Raw genomic sequence first — 18,597 nt, 5'->3', positions numbered from 1 at the left:
ATTTGATAGTGGCAAAATGACCATAACATAGCTCATATGGAGTGTAATTAGATTTTACTCTGATTTGCACCCCATTTAAAATATAAACAGTCGTATGAACAACTTCTTTCCAGAGTCAAATAGGTAACTTGGCATCATCTAACATTGTTCTAGCCATTTCTTTTACCAACAACCCCATTCTGCCGGGGTGTCCTAGCAAAAACATATTGCCTTTTTATGCCATGATTTTCACAGTAATCAATGAGCTCTTGATAGGTAAACTCACCACCTTTATCTGATCTCAAACATTTAAGTTTAAAATTTGATTCTTGTTTGCTTCAAGATTGCTCCTATTGCTGGGCCACTTGCATCACAATCAACTTGAAATACCTTATTGAAATCCGATAAAACCAACACAAACTAGTCAGTCACTTTCTGCTTCAATAACTCAAAACTTTTGTTTTCTTCGGTGGTCTATTTGAATTCCTTCTTATCTCCTCTCATGGTCTCGGTCATAGTGTTACAAACTGAACTGAAATTTCTAATGAACTTCTGGTAGAAACTAGCCAACCCATGAAATGATTTTACCTCTCCAGTGCTTTCCGGTGTAGGCCACTCAGCTATTGCTTTCACTTTCTCAGGGTCCATCTTCAATCCATCAACAGATATCAGAAATCCCAAATAGACTAACTCCGCCTTCATTAAAGTACACTTTTTAAGGTTTATCAACAACTTTTCTTCTCTCAACCTTTGCAAAACTTGTCTCAAATGAGACAAATGCTCCTCTTTTGTCTTACTGAAAATCAGAATGTCATCCAAGTAAACAACAACAAACTTACCCAAGAATGTCTTCAATACCTCATTCATCAACCTCATGAATGTACTAGGTGCATTAGTTAACCCAAAAGGCATCACCAACCATTCATACAATCTTTCATTTGTCTTGAATGTTGTCTTCCACTCATCTCCTTCTCTGATCCTGATCTGATGATATCCACTCTTCAAATTTTTTTTTGTAAAATATCTTTCTCCACTCAAATAGTGCATTATGTCATCCATCCTAGGCAAATTAAACTGATATTTCACTTTAATCTTATTTATTGGTCTGGAATCAATACACATTCTCCACTGCATTATTCTTAGGTGCTAGTATTGCTGGTACTACACAAGGACTGAAACTTTCTCTGATTAGACCTTTCTTCAACAGCTTCTGCACTTGTCGATTTAACTCATCATTTTCTGTCGGCGTCAACTGGTGTGCAACTTTGTTAGGCAAACTAGCTCCGGGAATCAGGTCCACGGAATGACTGATACTTTTACAGGTGGTAATCCATCAGGCAACATTATCTGAAATGATATGTTCATACTCTATGAGAAAATATTTTATCTCCCCCAGTTGTTCTTCTAGTTCCAGTCCTTCAGTCTTCTTAGGAACCAAGGCAAAACACACATTCTCATGTCCGATTCCACTGAGTAATTTCCTTCCATCCACCAAATAGATCCTATCATTCGTACACACTTCACTCTTCAAAGGCTGCTCCAAAGGTAACAAGGTTTGCTTCATCCCATTTGCCACAATAGTGTATATGTTCTTCCTCACATCATGTATTTCCTGTCTGTCAAACTACCAAGGTCTACCCAACAAAAGGTGAAAACATCCATAGGCACAATATCACACAAGACTTCATCAGGATAATTCCCAATTTTATATTTCACCAAACATTGCTCACTTACCAACAACTTTTGTTCATCCTAAATCCATGCTATCTGATAAGGCTTAGGCTATTTCAATCTAAATTCCAAATTCAACTTATTCACCATCTCTTCTAAAACAAGATTATCTTAACTACCGCTATCAATAACAACTTTACATCACTTATTGGATACTTTACATCTGGTCTTGAAAAAATTCCTCCTCTGAAAGTTTTCTTCATCTTCTCCGGTATGACACAACACTCTCCTCATCATTAACAGTTCTCCATCTTCCGATTTGTTAGCTGATTCGGTGGGTCTTTCTTCCACCACTGCTGCTCTTCCGGTATGCTCCGTCTTCTTACATTCAAATGCACGATGTCCTCCTTCACTCTTAAAGCAAGTTCCTCTAAACATTCTCTTATCCTTTTTTCAGAATTCTCCGAAGAAGAGGTAATCTTCAAAGAGAGAAAAATAGAGAATAAAAGATCACATACACCACTTAAGAAAAGATTAGTCATAAAAGACATACCAAGAAAGGACATAAAAAATATGAAAAATGCAACCCCTAAAGGAAATAGTGAAACCTTAGATAAAGAGATAGAATGAGATAGAGGCAATAATGAATGATGTTGCTGCCCCAAGTTATTTATAATTAAATAGAGCCCCCAATTAAGTCAACTACTTGTGCCATAGGTTGAGGAGCAACATGAAGGTGAAAAGAGTGCTAAGGCACTGCATTCTCACCAAGAAAGAGAGCAAGATCAGTTGAAAGACATATACAAGCAAGATCATATTGTTCTTGAACAAATTCCTTAAATGCTTTACACTTTCCAAGAGAATGAGAACCACCATGATGAAAAAGACAACAATCATTGTCTTCTTTATGCATATTGCTAAACTTTACAAAAGGAAAAATAACATCATTATCATACTTCAATCTCCAAAAGATTCTAGTTTCTAATTGTTCTTGATCATCAATAGGCGTAGATGTTGCCTTTTGAGATTTAGGACAAGGGTTGTTTGAAGAGGAAGGATTGTGTTTGGTGGTTTTAACAGTACCATTATCAACTAATTTTTGCATACATTTTTGAAAATTCTTATAATCATTAGCTTGATGATCACGAGTTTCATGAAATGAGCAAAAAGGAGTTTTAGATGAACAATGTCTTATGTCTTGCAAGATAATATTTAAAGTCTTGAATCCTAAGGAGGTCATCCATAGGAGAATCATGATAATGTGCTAGAGCTTTGGTACTAGCTTGTGTAGGAGGGTTCATAGGGACTCTAATTCCTTGTTCAAATTTTCCAAGTCCTTGTCCTCTAAAACCTTGTTAAATTATATTATTTTATAGCCACTCCTATAGGAATTTCTTAATTGAGAAGGGGGAGGAACATTATAATGGATTTCTTTGAAATTTGTAGTGCAAGTATGTTTAGAGGGAACACAGGGACAAGTAGGTGAAGAAATAGTATCTTGTGAAAGGAAGTTTTTCCTTTCTATCACCATGCATATCTGCTTTGGTTAATTAGAAAGGAAGATCCTTATCATCTAAGGTCTCATCTTTCCTTAGTGTTATGTGAGGAGGTAGATCATGAATGAAATACATAACATCATCTTCTCTATGAATGTTTTGATGACTAAGATAGGCTCTAGGATAATAGGGAGGATCTAATGAGAATGATCCACCAATATTTTGATTTTGCCTCCTTGCGTTAGGGTATGTGTATGAGAAGAAGATTGTGCCATGTTCCTCTTCAATGCTTTCTCTCCATTAGAGAGATCACTGACAGGAGGATTGGCTTGTTATTCATTCACATTAGACACGCTAGGAGAGGTACAAGTATTAGGTTTTCCATTAACATCTCTAGGATTGGGATCTACAAAAGCTTTTAGGTAATCTACATACGAAATGAATTTCTTAAAAATATCACCATAAAACAACATGCATGATATATGAAAGCTTTGAGCTCTAATTAATTGATTGAAAGCAATTTGGAAACTCTAAAAATGCAATATGCCAAAGTGCTATGAATGAAATGAAGAAATGTGAAATGAAAGAAGACATTATCAAACACATGACTCTAATAAATATAAGTGAAAAACAGAGTAATCATAATGTGAAATAGAAAATAAATCAGATTTTTTAAGTGCCATTACGAATATTTAAAATCAGATGTGAAAATTGATTTGCAAAAATTAAGCAACCCACAAATCAAATTAACCAAAATAAATTAGGGTTTTCATAAATTAAACCTCTAAATTTAGGTAATTTGATTAAAATAAGATCTATGAATGCAAAATTGAATTTTATAATGTTCACAAATTAGATCTGAAACAATTAATCCAATGTAGACAATACACAAGCTCAATTTTAAAATTTAAAATTAGGGTTTTTGTGATTTTAACCTCTAAATTTTTAAAATTTAATTGGAAATTAAAATTATAAATGTAAATTTGAATTTTAAATTGCATAAAACACACAAATATGAGAACATAGAAAGAGTGATATAGAGATATATATAGGTCTAGAGTTTGGGGGAGATAAAGAGAGTGAGATAGAGAAAGTGAGAAAGAGATGATAAGAGCTTGTTGATCACTAAAATTTGACTAATTCTGAAAAATTATACGATCTTCTAAAACCTATAATCTACATTACAACTCTTAGAGATCTGAAATCACTCTCAAACATCCTGCCAATATATATATAACTTAAAGTATAAGTCACATTTCAATATGTCTTTATACTTAAATGTTATAGTTCATGTATATATTCTCTTTGGGGATTGGGTATAACTTGTGTTCAAGCTAGAAAATTTTCCCATTCATGAAATCTACAATTTACTAATGAAGAACATTTGGAGAGCACCAAATTCGCTTGCCAAATTTTTACTTTTCACATTTGGCAAGTGCCAAATTTGGCACTCGCCAAATGTGAAAATTGACCAAATGGTTTGCATTTTAAAACGCCAACCCTTTGGGTTGGATTTGCCTTGGGCATCTAACTTGAAGGTTTGGACGACCATTTCATGCCAATGGCACATTTTTATGAAAAGATAAAAAGTGGCACCTTTTTGACAGCACATCTTGGTGCACTTACCCTATTACACTCCATAGTTGAAACATAATTTGTAAGTGTTGGGAAATTATGGGAGAAGAACTTTGAAGTTGTCTTTGAGAATAAGAAATGCACAATCTATGATAAAAATAAAGGCAATAGGGTGGTCATAGTTGTACCTATGACAAAGAATATGATGTTCCCATTGAAGGTTTGTGAACATAACAATAACTTTTCCACTACGACATTTGAGGATACAAGTTGGTCATGGCATCTCACATATGGACATTTAAATTTTCATATTTTAAAGCTTCTAACCTCACAAGTATTTGTTTCTGGTTTGTCAAAGATTGAAGCGAACAAGAAGGTTTGTGAAGGTTGTACTAAAGGCAAGCATGCAAGGGAAACGTTTTTAAAGGGCAATGCATGGATGGAGCATCACTCACTTCAATTTGTTCATTTAGATATTTGGGGTCCCATGTAAATACAAAGTTTGTGTAAGTATTTTATCACTTTTATTGTTGATTTCTCATAAAAATGTTGGGTGTATTGTTTTGAAGGTCAAAGATGAAGGTCTTGATACTTTCAAGAGGTTTAAATCTCTTATGGAAAATGAGAAAGGGTGCAAAATCAAATGTTTAAGGACAGATCATGGAGGTGAATTTTGTTCAAGAGCCTTTAAAAAATTGTTGTAATATGAATGACATCAACAAGCAATTCACCAAAACGTACACGCCTCAAAAGAATGGGGAAGGCGAAATGAAAATTGTATAGTGGTAGAAATAGCAAGGAGCCTATTACAGACCAAGAGATTGAATTATTCTTATTGGGGAGATGATGTTGCTATCATAATGTACATCCTAAACTAAAACCCATCAGTGCACTCTATAAGACGACTCCTTATCAATTATGGTATAAGAAAAAACCTAATGTTAAGCATTTCAAAGTTTTTGGTTGTTTGGCCTATGTTCATGTACCTGATCAGAATAGACAAAAGTTAGATGCAAAAGGAGAATCATGTATTTTTTTGGGTATAGTGAGCAAAGTAAGTCTTATAGATTGTACAATCCTGTTACTCATAGGCTTATTGTGTTAAGAGAAGTAAATTTTTTTCAAGATAGAGTTTATGGTCATAAAAAAGGCCGTGTTGAGAAGCTAAAATCTATTTTGAATGATGCTACTATTGATGATATTGATCATGAGAAACCCACTAATATTTCTATTTCAAGTGTTGCAAATCCACCTAGCAACTCCTAATCTAGTTCTTCTTTTCTAATTTCTGGTCCAGCTTCAACTACAAATTCAACAAGGAAGGTGAGAAGATTGAGTAATATTTATCAAAGGAGTGCAAATCAAGCACATGAAGAAAGTCCAATAGGTGAGACAATGAATTTTGTTGTGTTTAACAAGAATTATTTTGAACCATCATGATTTGAAAATGCATGTACTCATAATGAGTCGATGCAAGCAATGCAAGAAGAGATGAGTTGCATTCATAGTATGACACTTGGGATCTTATAGAGCTTCCACATGATGAGAAGACTTGATTGACACTAAATGGGTCTACAAAATAAAGTACAATAATGATGGGAGTATTGAAAGGCATAAGGCAAGATTAGTTTCTAAAGGCTTCACACAAAAGTATGGCATTGATCATGTCGAGACATTTTTACTAGTAGAAAGACAAGAGACTATTAGAATGTTGATTTCATTAGAAACTCAAAAGAATTGGAGCATATATCATATGGATGTGAGAAATACCTTCTTCAAAGGGTACTTAGAAGAGGAAGTATATGTGGAACAACTAGAAGGTCTTGAAGTGGAAGGGAAAGAGCATCATGTCTATAGGTTGAATAATAGTTTGTATGGCCTCCAATAAGCAACAACATGGTGGAATGCTAGGGTTGACGGCTACTTTCTAAGAAAAGAAGTAAGACTGAATCTACTCTTTACTACAAACAAGAAGGTAATGATATTTTTATTATAAGTTTGTATGTTGATGATTTGTTGTATATGGGTAGTAATTTTAAAATGAAAGTTGCGTTCAAAATTTCTATGAATAATGAAATTGAGATGAAATATTTATGTGTCATGAAATATTTTTTGGAAAGGAGGTTTATCAGAGCAAGGATGAAATTTCCATTTGTCAAACAAAGTATGCAAATGATATGTAGAACTAATTTTATATGGTTGAATGTAACCCAACCTCCACTCTAAGTGCTCATGGAGTTGTGGTGTGTAGAGATGATGGTGCTAAAATTGTTGATGAGACCACTTACAGAAGTATTGTTGTGAGTTTGTGATTCTAACCCACACAAGGCTTGATATTGCATTTTTAGTTTCACCTATTGCAAGGAACATGACAAATCTGTTTGAAATATGCATGAAGGAAACCAAGAGAATTTGATGTATGTGAACAAAACTCTAAATTTTTGTATTCATTACTATTTTCTAAAAGGTTCAATCTTGTTGGCTTTAGTGACTAATATTGGGGAGGTAGTATGGATGACCAAAAGTTTACAGCTAGAAGTTGTTTCTCTTTTACTCATGGTTTGGTTACTTGGAGCTCTAAAAAGAAAAGAATTGTTGGCTTCTCATCCACATAAGCAGAGTATGTTGTAGTTGCCTTAGTAGGTACATAAGCTCTTTGGCTTAGAAAAGTTTTAGAATAAATTGGAGAGAAAAAATGCAGCCTACAATGATTTTTTGTGATAATGTAAGTGCTATACACTTAGCAATGAATCCAATTTGTCACAGTAGGACAAAGAATTGTGATTTTAAATATCACTTCATCCGTGATTTAGTGAAAAGGAAGGAAGTTGAATTGAAACACATCAACACTCAAGATCAACTAGTAGATATCTTCACCAAGACAATTACAAAAGATAATTTTTTGACACTTTGAGATCAGATTATGAGCCCTCTTAGCAACAATGGGGAGTATGTGGATCATTTATGCTATTGTTCAATATCTTTAAGAGAACATGTAGCTTTAGTTTGGATTCCCACTTCCAGTTCATTACCGTGCTACCCACTTGCCACGCAAATCTATCTTTAGTTAGTTTTGACAAAAAAGAGGGGTAAAAATTTATTCCAACCAAAAAGAGAAGTACATCAAAAGAAGGCAAACAACCTAACGAAGAGAAAACTACAAAGACTTATCTTGAACCACCAGTTGAGCCAAGATGTGAGATAACTTTGGAGAGAGTTGTCCCATATCCTCAATAGCCCAACCCTCCATAAAGACAAAATCCCATTTAGCATTACAATCAACAACCCCATTCCATTCTCTGGGAATATGACTGAAAGTAACCAACTCAAAAGAGTTACAAAACAAGAGAATTTATCGAATAATCAATTGCAATTGCCAATAGACACCATCCAAGTTCTTCTAATTTAACAAAGTTACCACAACCTGGGAATCTGATTCCACAACAATCCATTGCCAATGAAGAGAACAACTACGCATCAATGCAAGCAGAATAGCTAGAGCCTCCATATAATTTTTAGTATGAAAACCTTTGTAGATAGAGGAAAAAAAATTGACTTGCCCAAAGCTATCACGCCCCACTGCGCCAATACTAGCATGCCCAAGATTACCCCTAGCAGACCCATCAATATTGATTTTCAAAACTTCAAGAGGAGGAGGGCTCGAATGACCCACCTAGAAATCCTCTGCAAAGCATGTCGATACTTATTCCTCATAAGCTGTTGAGCCAGCTCTGCTCCCCGATCAGGAATAGAAAAATTAAAGTGATTGCAAATATCAATCTCCCTAGGAGCCACACCCCCAACAAGGTCACACTTTGCTGAAACAGTCTCACAAATAAAGTGCATAATTTTCCACCACACATGTTAAACATCTAATTTGGCATCCTGAAAAATCTGTTGATTCCTCTCAAGCCAAATATGCCAAATAATAAAAGTGGGTCTTAAGGACCAAGTAACTTGAAGAAAAAGAGTGCTAATAGGAGCTTGACCCAAATGGTCCCAAAACTCAGCCAAAGAAGAAACATGCCAACAAGAACAGTTCCAATAGTCCCACCAAGAGTGCCAAATCCTCCTAGTGAAAGAGAATTGAAAGAAAAGGTTAGAGATTGTCTCCTCACTGCTACAACAAAGAAAAGACATAGAATTACCACAAAAGCCACACGTACAAAAGTTATCCCGAGTAAGACAACGATTTTGAACCACTAGCCATACGGAAAAGTTACATTTAGGCCAAGCAAATCTATTCCAAACCTATTTCCACCAGGTTACCTCTTCCTCCCCATTAATCTGATGAAGTAACTTTAAATAGCCATAAATAAGATTAGTTGCGTTTTTTTTTTTTTGTAATTGTTTTTGTTTGTTTGTTTTTTTTTTTGTCTGTGGTGTGAAGCGAATGTGTTGTCAAAATAAGAGATATTCTTGGTGAAATTTTTTATTATCGAAAATACTTGAAGGAGCTTATTTTTTTAAATGAAGATTCGAACCTATCCAAGTTTTTGAAGATTGAAGCGGTTCAATTAGATAGAATGTGCAAATAGACAAATGTCAAAATTTGTGTGCAGTTGAACCTGACCACCATGTCTTTTGCGAATTCTAAAACTGAGGTTTTTTTTACGACGTCTTCTGACTTGAAGATATTAGTGAACCTGACGATGAATTGGTAGTGTTTTCGAATGAAATTAGGTGTACTGTGAACTGTCTTAAAGTTTCAAAAAATATTATGTGAAATTGTGCTAAAACGAAAGAAGACTTTTTGACTGAAAAGAAGGGGAGTTAAAGTGTGTGGAATTTAGATGGAGCGATCCATGATATGTGATCGAGTTTGCTTTGTTCATTGGATCAAAATCTTTCAAAAGATAGTGATGTGGATTTGACAAGGGATATGCTGCTGAGATTTTCTAGTTCTAAAAGTGGTTTCTCTATGTGCTCTTTAATTAGTATAGAATCATGATATAATTTTTACAGTATATGCTGTCAAACTGATAATAGTTTCTGAGTTGAAGCTCAAATAGAGGTTGCAGCCTCTAAGTTTATGTTGGTTTTCTTATTTGAGTTGGTGATCACATTTGAGTTGGTGTTTTGTTATAAGCGTGGGTTGGAGCCCATTTTTTGTGAAATCTTCTATGTCATGGCTTTTTATCTTGTTGGGTTTTCCACGAGGGAAAAAATTTGTCTTTGTCCTCTTTTCAAGATTTCAATTGTTGTTACAGTTTGTTAAATGTGTTAAAACACTGATTCACCCCCTCTCATTGTTTTCTATTTATGTTTCACTAAGTTCATGCAAATTTTATTGTTTAAAACTCAAAATCCTACTAGTGATATTTCTATTTTAATCCTATAAGGGAAATGAAAGTGCACGTTTAAGAAATTAGATTAAATGGTTATGACAAAATGCAACAAGATAATCGAGTGATAATGATGTTGTAACTGTGATTGCCCAAGGAAAGAAATAGGAATGATTGTGGCAACTAAGAATCTCAAGAGGCTTTGCAATTTTAAAAGAAAGAAAAAAAAAACCAATGAAGGGGCATGAGATTCTTGGGATTTCTATCTACAATCAAATGGAAAGATAAGATATTAAAATTTTAAAACTTCAAGTGACTTTTTAAAACTTTGTAATTTGCCTTGAAGTCCATGTAATATATTTCAAATATCATCCGAGGTACTTTTAGTTTCATAAGACATCTTCTTAATTCCATCTGAGGTTTTTTAAACTCCTTGTATTTTACTTAGCTCAAATTGAATGATGACATACAAGAGTTGTATCAAAATCTTACTTTCTGAATTCACTAACTAAATCGTCATTTCACTGACAAAAAATGTTTATAAGAACGAATAATTAGAACAGACAAAATCACCACAATTACCTTTGGATGGAGATAACATAATTTTCATCTCCAATATTAATTTACTAAATGATGTCTTTGATCCCACCTAGCAACTTTATCTGCACCTGAAATTCAAGCAAATTTCACTCCTTAAAATCTAAATTGTATGAAGATATCACAATTTTAATGTTATAATTGGGAGGGCATGGTTGTACCTCTAAATAATTGAAAATGAGAGATTTGAATAGGCATTAAAGTGTAAGTTGGTGGTTCTATTTGGGTCATTTTCTTTCTAATTGAGATAGCATGGTTGTACCACTAAATAATTAAAAATCAGAGGTTCAAATAAACATCAAAACATAAGTGATAGAGAAATTTTTGGCTAAGAACAAAAGAAAGTAACAAATGAAGAGGAAGTTTATGGCCCTTTTGGGGATCAATTTTGTTCTAATTGGGATAGCATGGTTGTACCTATGCTCAAGGGGGAGAGGAAGAAGGAAAAGGGCGGCATCACATTAGGAGAGGAACCAAAGACTGTGCAATTATCTTCCAAAGAATTGCTGCACAAATAGAGGATAAATTGTGGGTTCAAGAAATACAGAGCACCATAAATAGACAGTGAAATTGCTACACAAGTTTGAGAGATTAATGAGAAAACATTTGTATGACAGGAGAATTGACATTGAGAAATATTGAATTCTATTGTTTGTAATTAAGTAAATGGCAATTTCCATTCAAATTTGAAGACCTCTAATTTTCTCTTTGTATCGAATATATTTGTTAATTTTGGCTATTTATTAATTTTGAAAAGCCTTGTAGTATTGGTCTCCATTATAAATTGTTTGATACGATAGATTTTTTTTAGATGTTATTGTAGACACCTAAAATTGTCCAGTCTAATTAAATAAATATTTTATTTATTTAATTATTTTAGCCTAATTCTTCTATTAATTAAATAAATCTTTATTTATTTAATTAATTCATTTATCCTCTTCTAGCCTTATTTCTCATTTAAATAAATACATTTATTTATTTAAATAATCATTTTCCTTAATTAAATAAATATCTTATTTATTTAATCGATCCCACTTCTTCTATTAATTAAATAAATCTTTATTTATTTAATTAATTCATTAACCTTTTCTACCTATGACACATGTCATTCATCTTTTAATTCTTACACTACCTACCCTCTCATTATTTTCTTATTTCCTCTACCTACCTTCTAATCGTAGCCGACCATTTATCTTTTACACTTCTCAATCTTATCGTTCCATTTCTTACAGTGTCTTTTATATAGGGACATGCTTCTTTCATTATCAACCCTAATCAACCTATGCATCCTAATCAAGTCTTCTAGCATTCAAACTTACATATGTGATCAAGCTTGCTTGCAACCACATTTCCATTCTTTGTTGAACTCTTGTGCACATATAAAATCTGAGAGCAAATATATCAAACAAGATCAATGGAGATAGGAAGAATGGAGATCCAAACCCTATTGGACATGTGATGGTATAATTTTTACAGAGCCTGTCTCCCTATGTGGTCATTAGGACTAGTAGTAAGGAGAGAATGATCCACGTGGTAGCGAGGAAAACCCACTTCTTCCGAACCACTATAAACAACTGTATCCATGGTAAAAACTATGGATAACGTGTACTGATTAGTTCATACTGACACTATGTCTTTCCATAAACCCGTTTGATCAAATTTATTTGATCAATTGTAGGGCGTAACCCTTATCGGCTGGGAGTCTTTTGTATTTATAGAGCTGAAAGTGTCGCATGTATAGTCACACGAGCGGATGCCCTTACTAGCATCTCTTTGTTTTAGAAGCCAAAATCCTTCAATTTATTGGGTCAGGAGGTAGGACCTCTGGAGTGACCCACACACATACGGTTCTTATTAAAGATACAAAGTTCACAATTGAGAGTTTTCGTGGGGACTAATGCTTGGCTGCCCCGAGAAGTGAGTGCTGAAGGTGGAGCCAGTGGGGTCAAACATCTTAGTATCCACTCTAAATAGCGTAGTCTCGGGGGAAACCCCATGTGGGATTAACAACTATTGTCGTGGTCAGCCATAAGAATTGTGCTTGTCTTATTTTGAACAATCAAACATTCAAGACCAAACACCAAAAACATTGTGTCTTTTGTGTATGCAAAACATTTTTACATCAAACAACACACTTTTCTTTGAGTCATTTTGAGTTTACACACTTGCAAACATTGAGTTCTTATCAACACTGTGTCCTCTTGTCATGAAAAACATTTGAAACATTCAGATTTGGTCACAACAAAACAACTTTACAGATTGGAAAAATTGCACTTAGTTTTCAGAAACGCTTCTGTGTTTGACAAAGTGGCATCTATGTCATATAACTGCGTCTGTGAAGGGCAGAAATGTGTCTGTGTTCTATTGAGCAACATTGTATTTACAAAATCTCAGAAACGCGTCCGTGTTTGACAAAACCACGTCTGTGTCAGGAAATCGCGTCTGTGAAGTATACATGCACGTCTGTGTTCAGAATTGAAAAACTTCTACAGTCCAGCAAACAAGAACGATCAATTTAAAAATTCTTGAGCTTCCTAGGTTATTTCTCCAAGATTTCATCTAGCATTCAACTTGTCTTTGGGTCTCACAAAGTCTATCATTGCTTTACACTTTACATTACATTCACATTTGTCTAAACTTGAGTCAAAAGGTCACTTGCTTGACTTCATCTTACTTTGTCAACACACCACATATAACAACATCTTGCTAAATGGTCCCTCATCAAGGTCTATCACCTTTGAGTCCCATTTGGTTTTACTTAGAGTCAAGGTCAACTTACCTCATCAAGAGAAACTATCATCTCTTTAGAAGCCACACTTACTCTACTACATATATACTTGGTCTTACATTTTGGACTTTGCAAGTACACTTATATTCATTTACATTACATCCAACTCATGGTCTTTCATACTCTTTTCCATTTTCCTCCAGTCTCCCATATTTTGGTCAATACCTAGTTCATGGTTGAAAGCCGTTCCCAAAAATCAAGGAAAGAAATTAAAGAGGCTCAAGAGTCCGCAAACATGAGTACTTATGAGTATGACAATGATATCTTCTTCAATTCTGATCATACTACATTACCTGACATGGATGCCTATAGAAACTGTATGCAGGAAAAGCAGGTCGATAGAACTCAAAATGTGAAAAATAGAGCACTAGGGAGCCTTGCTCACACACCCACATGACTTCTTGGTGCAAGCTATGGAGTCATGAAGTATGGCTCAGCTTCCCAAGGTTGGTTGCATGGTTCTCTATCTTACAGAGTCCTTCAAACCAATGTTTTTGCTCTCAGATCACTGAGCAAAATGGTTTAGGGATGATAAATGCAAGAACGATGGATGCTTTTGTTGATTTTAAGATGAAATGCATCCTAAGCTATGCATGATTCTATAAATGCAATAAACTAGTTATAAGATGACAAGATTAGTAAACAAGACTATCCTAGCATGTTATATTAGTCTATGATTAAGCTAAATGATAATGAACATACTCTAAATTTGCATATTTAGATTAATTTCTATATAAAAGAGAGGCTAAATGATGAGCATAAATGATATATGAAAGCTTGAGTGGATTTTAGTATAAGTGTGATGCTAAAGATTTGGATGATGAAAATGGAGGAATGAGAGCTCTATTTATAGCAAAAATAAGGCAACAGATGGTTAGGATTGAAAGGTTTAATCAAGGGCTAAGTTTGAAAGTTGTCAATCCATGTTCACAATTGACACCAATGAAATGGTGACAATTGTCAACATAAGGTTGGTTGAGAGGAGATGTAAGAAGGATTAAATTCTTGAGAAGACCTCATGGTTACCCTAGGGGTTAAGGGTTAAGGTTAAGTTAAGGTTATCCATTGGATAAAGCTTTTACCCAAAGGATAAACTCTTGTGCAAAGGTTTAAGGATAACCATCGTCAAAGCAATAAATGCTTGATGAGACTCCTGGGTTACATGGAGGTTGAGTTTAGGGAAATTCCTTAACCATGCTAGAGGGTTGAGTTAACCATTAATTGTTATGAAGACTTTGGGGACAAATTTGTAAGAGTCCTTCCAAATTTGGGGGTACTAAACAAGTTAGCTTGTTGAATGGATAAAGGCTTTAATGTTTTTAGAAGACTTTACTCCAAATTTGAGAAGTGACCTCCTCAAATTTAGGGAAAAGGGATAATGAATGGGTTTGGGTTAATTGAATAGGATTAGATGGATTCTAGAAGAAATTAGGAAGAGGGTTAGGATGCAAGTGGGAGATGTAGGATTTTGCAAGTGGATGAAGGGATAATGAGTTTTAATTGAATTGAATTTAATTTGGTTGCAATTAAAATAAATTAGATTTAATTAAAAAGTGGATATGGGCTTTAATTGAATAAAATGAATTTATTCTATTAAATGGATATAATGAATTTAATTGAGTAATTTACTTAATTAAATAGAGGAATATGGGTAATTTAATTAAATTGTATTTAATTAAATAGAGAAATCAACATAAAATATTCATTTAGGAATATGGTAATTTTTATACGTCTACATTTTGCTCCTCTTTGAAGTGACGTGTGTGCACATGTTATTTCAAAGAAAATGATGTGTCGTTGCGATTTTATGATCAGTGTTTTTATAGATTTTCATGTCGTGGCTCAGATTTGATGTGTGATGCCTCATATTTGATAAACGATGGTGATAATGCCCCCTTGGGAGATGAATCAAAATTTTTGGAAAAGTTGATTTGATTTGATAATTGCGTTTGTGGTGCAAAATTTTGGCTAGGTGAAATGTTTAAATCGATTCATCTCCCGATAATTAATTGCGTGAGGGCATGAGGTAGACCGCGAACAAATTACATGCATATTTCTCTAACCCTAATTCCATTTTACCCTATAAAAGGGAAAAATGCATTGGTTTGTCTCATTTATACTTGTTGACTTTGGAGAAAGAGACTTTTGGAGAGAAGACAAAATGCCTATTCTCTATTCTATGCATCGATTCCAGCGCGTTCGGAGGCATTAGAGGCTTGCCACGTATGGACCGACGGTGAGTCAACCCTTTTGACCCCTTTTGAATTTTTAATTTGATCATTTTTGGTGAGTTTTTGATTTTGGAAATTCGTTTTTTACGTTTCAGCGCATAGAAGTCGTAGTTTAGCGCATACAAAAAATTCAGTAGCGCATAGGATTGCAATTTAGGGTAGCGTTCGAAAATTTATAGGTTAGCGCATGGCCTTAGGTTAGCGCTTGATGGACATAGGGTAGCGCTTCGGGTCAAAAGGGTAGTGCATAGGCTGAACCTAGCGCACAGGGTCCATAGGGGGTCGCATGGGCAGGGAGATGTAGCGCGTAGGTTAGACCTAGTGCATAGGGTTAAATAGGTAGCGCATGGGTCGGTTTTAACGCTTAGGGTAGATAGGATAGCGTGTGGAGAAAACAGGGTAGCGAGTAGAGTTAGTCTAGTGCATAGGGTAGATAGGATAGCGTGTGGAGAAAACAAGGTAGCGCATAGAGTTAGTTTAGCGCATAGCCAAATTTAATTAGCGCATGGATCGGGTTCCGTAAGTTTTGACGATTTTTGAATGTAGAAAATTACATAAGAAAATGCTAGTTTTGCTTGGGGAGGTGGATTTTTGTCATTTGCTATGTCTGTTGTCATGTTTGGAATAATTTGTCCAATATGAATATTTGATATAACTTGGTTTAATTTGCGATTGTTCAAGTTATTGATGTAGATATTACTGTGTTTTTGATCGAACCATGATTTCATTTGCACCGTTTCAAGTTTATGTGTGGAGCCTAATTTGTGTTACAAACTGATGTGTGTGGAACTTGAGTTGTGTTCTAAGTTGATATGGGTTGGAAACTTGAGTTGTTTTACAAGCTGATATAGGGTAGATAGGATAGCGTGTGGAGAAAACAAGGTAGCGCACAAATAGTGCATGGATCGGGTTCCGCAAGTTTTGACTATTTTTGAATGTAGAAAATTACATAGGAAAATGCTAGTTTTGCTTGGGGAGGTGGATTTTTGTCATTTGCTATGTCTGTTGTCATGTTTGGAATAATTTGTCCAATATGAATATTTGATATAACTTGGTTTAATTTGCGATTGTTCAAGTTATTGATGTAGATATTACTGTGTTTTTGATCGAACCATGATTTCATTTGCACCGTTTCAAGTTTATGTGTGGAGCCTGATTTGTGTTACAAACTGATGTGTGTGGAACTTGAGTTGTGTTCTAAGTTGATATGGGTTGGAAATTTGAGTTGTTTTACAAGCTGATATAGGGTAGATAGGATAGCGTGTGGAGAAAACAAGGTAGCGCATAGAGTTAGTTTAGCGCATAGCCAAATTTAATTAGCGCATGGATCGGGTTCCGCAAGTTTTGACGATTTTTGAATGTAGAAAATTACATAGGAAAATGCTAGTTTTGCTTGGGGAGGTGGATTTTTGTCATTTGCTATGTCTGTTGTCATGTTTGGAATAATTTGTCCAATATGAATATTTGATATAACTTGGTTTAATTTGCGATTGTTCAAGTTATTGATGTAGATATTACTGTGTTTTTGATCGAACCATGATTTCATTTGCACCGTTTCAAGTTTATGTGTGGAGCCTGATTTGTGTTACAAATTGATGTGTGTGGAACTTAAGTTGTGTTCTAAGTTGATATGGGTTGGAAACTTGAGTTGTTTTACAAGCTGATATGGGTGGGAAACTTGAATTGTTTTACAAGTTTATGTGATGTGGAGACTTGAGTTGTTTTACAAGTTTTGATATGGCTTTTTGAAAACTTGAGTTGTATTACAAGTTGATATGGAATGATATGATGTGGAACTTAATTAGATTTGCAAATTGTTTCACTTTTTTGATGTGATTTTGATTTTGATATCTTTGTTTTTATGTGGAAACTGATATTAGATTTGTTTTGCTTTTTGACATGAGCGATTGATAGTAGTTCAGTCACGCGAGCGGTTCCCTAGACCATGGGCATTGATACCACGGTTGGCACAGGCTGACCTAGATGTCATTGAGAGATGCGGCTTGTCATCTTTATTGGATATGCCTCGGTTCACTATGAATCGAGGTTTACTTACGACGCTCGCCGAGAGATGTCATAGTGATACAAACATCTTTCACTTTGCTACCGGTGAGATGACGGTTACTTGAGAGGACTGTTACAGGATATTGTGGATTCCCATAGCAGGTGCATTATTGCCATATGAGCCGACCAAGGAGAGTGGGACAGAGGCACTGCGACACATTTCACGATGAGATAGTGTGGGTATGAGATCCCTTGGTAGAAGTTCTTGGATCTGGACTATGCACCTCTTCCGTGCGTACTAGCAGGTTTCATAAGTGGATTCCTTTGTCGCGACCGTAGGTCGAAGGGATTTTCTGTGGGTTGGGGATTGGTGCTCGAAGAAATGGTGACCTAGGGCCGTTGGTTTGCTTGGGGATTGGCCATGTTAGCTCACTTATATAGGGATTTACATGAGGTTGTGTATCTGGGTTATGGGAGTTTGTCAGTTGGCCTGAGACTCTTACAGGTATGGTGCTGGGAGCACATTCGAACAACTAAGCCACTGGTGGATAGAGATAGGCTTGCTGGAGGAGGGTGTCGGATGATATCGATACGGTCGTCTGGAGATCGTATACAGATTGCGAGGTCTGGGCGGAGGATGGGCTGGAGATGCCTTATGTTTTCATGACTCGGTTTTTTATTGGGCGGATGCCCTTTGTGATTGAGAGATTCCAAGTTGGCAGGGTTTTGCGGCAGTATGGTTGGCAACAGGGGATACCACAGGGGACCTGCTTGTATGCGTGCCAGAGATAGGATATACTAGATTGGGGCCCTACGATTGATAGTGGAGCGACTGTAGAGGAGTTCTCCAGCTTAGTGGGTTAGATATGGGACTACGCTCCCGAGATACTAGATGCAGGGATGACACATGAGTTCACTGGTTTGTTTGCAGCTCGTGCTGTGGCCAGGATATCAGATCTTGAGGAGATGCA

The 18,597-nt window shown here is 35.4% G+C and overlaps 1 protein-coding gene across 1 annotated transcript in view; it reads left to right on the top strand.

The window, feature by feature from the left end:
• LOC131858038 (bifunctional pinoresinol-lariciresinol reductase 2-like) overlaps positions 1 to 18,293 on the top strand; it is a 44,831-nt gene extending 26,538 nt beyond the window's left edge. The window contains exon 3 of the mRNA XM_059210899.1: positions 18,132 to 18,293. Within this exon, the coding sequence (XP_059066882.1) occupies positions 18,132 to 18,293 (162 nt within the window). The remainder of the gene's footprint in view (positions 1 to 18,131) is intronic.
• Positions 18,294 to 18,597: the final 304 nt, after the last annotated feature.

Source organism: Cryptomeria japonica, chromosome 1 (assembly GCF_030272615.1).
Source record: "Cryptomeria japonica chromosome 1, Sugi_1.0, whole genome shotgun sequence".
Taxonomy (NCBI): domain Eukaryota; kingdom Viridiplantae; phylum Streptophyta; class Pinopsida; order Cupressales; family Cupressaceae; genus Cryptomeria; species Cryptomeria japonica.
Note: the sequence above shows the minus strand (reverse complement) of the source record. Positions and strands in the feature narration are given on the sequence as shown.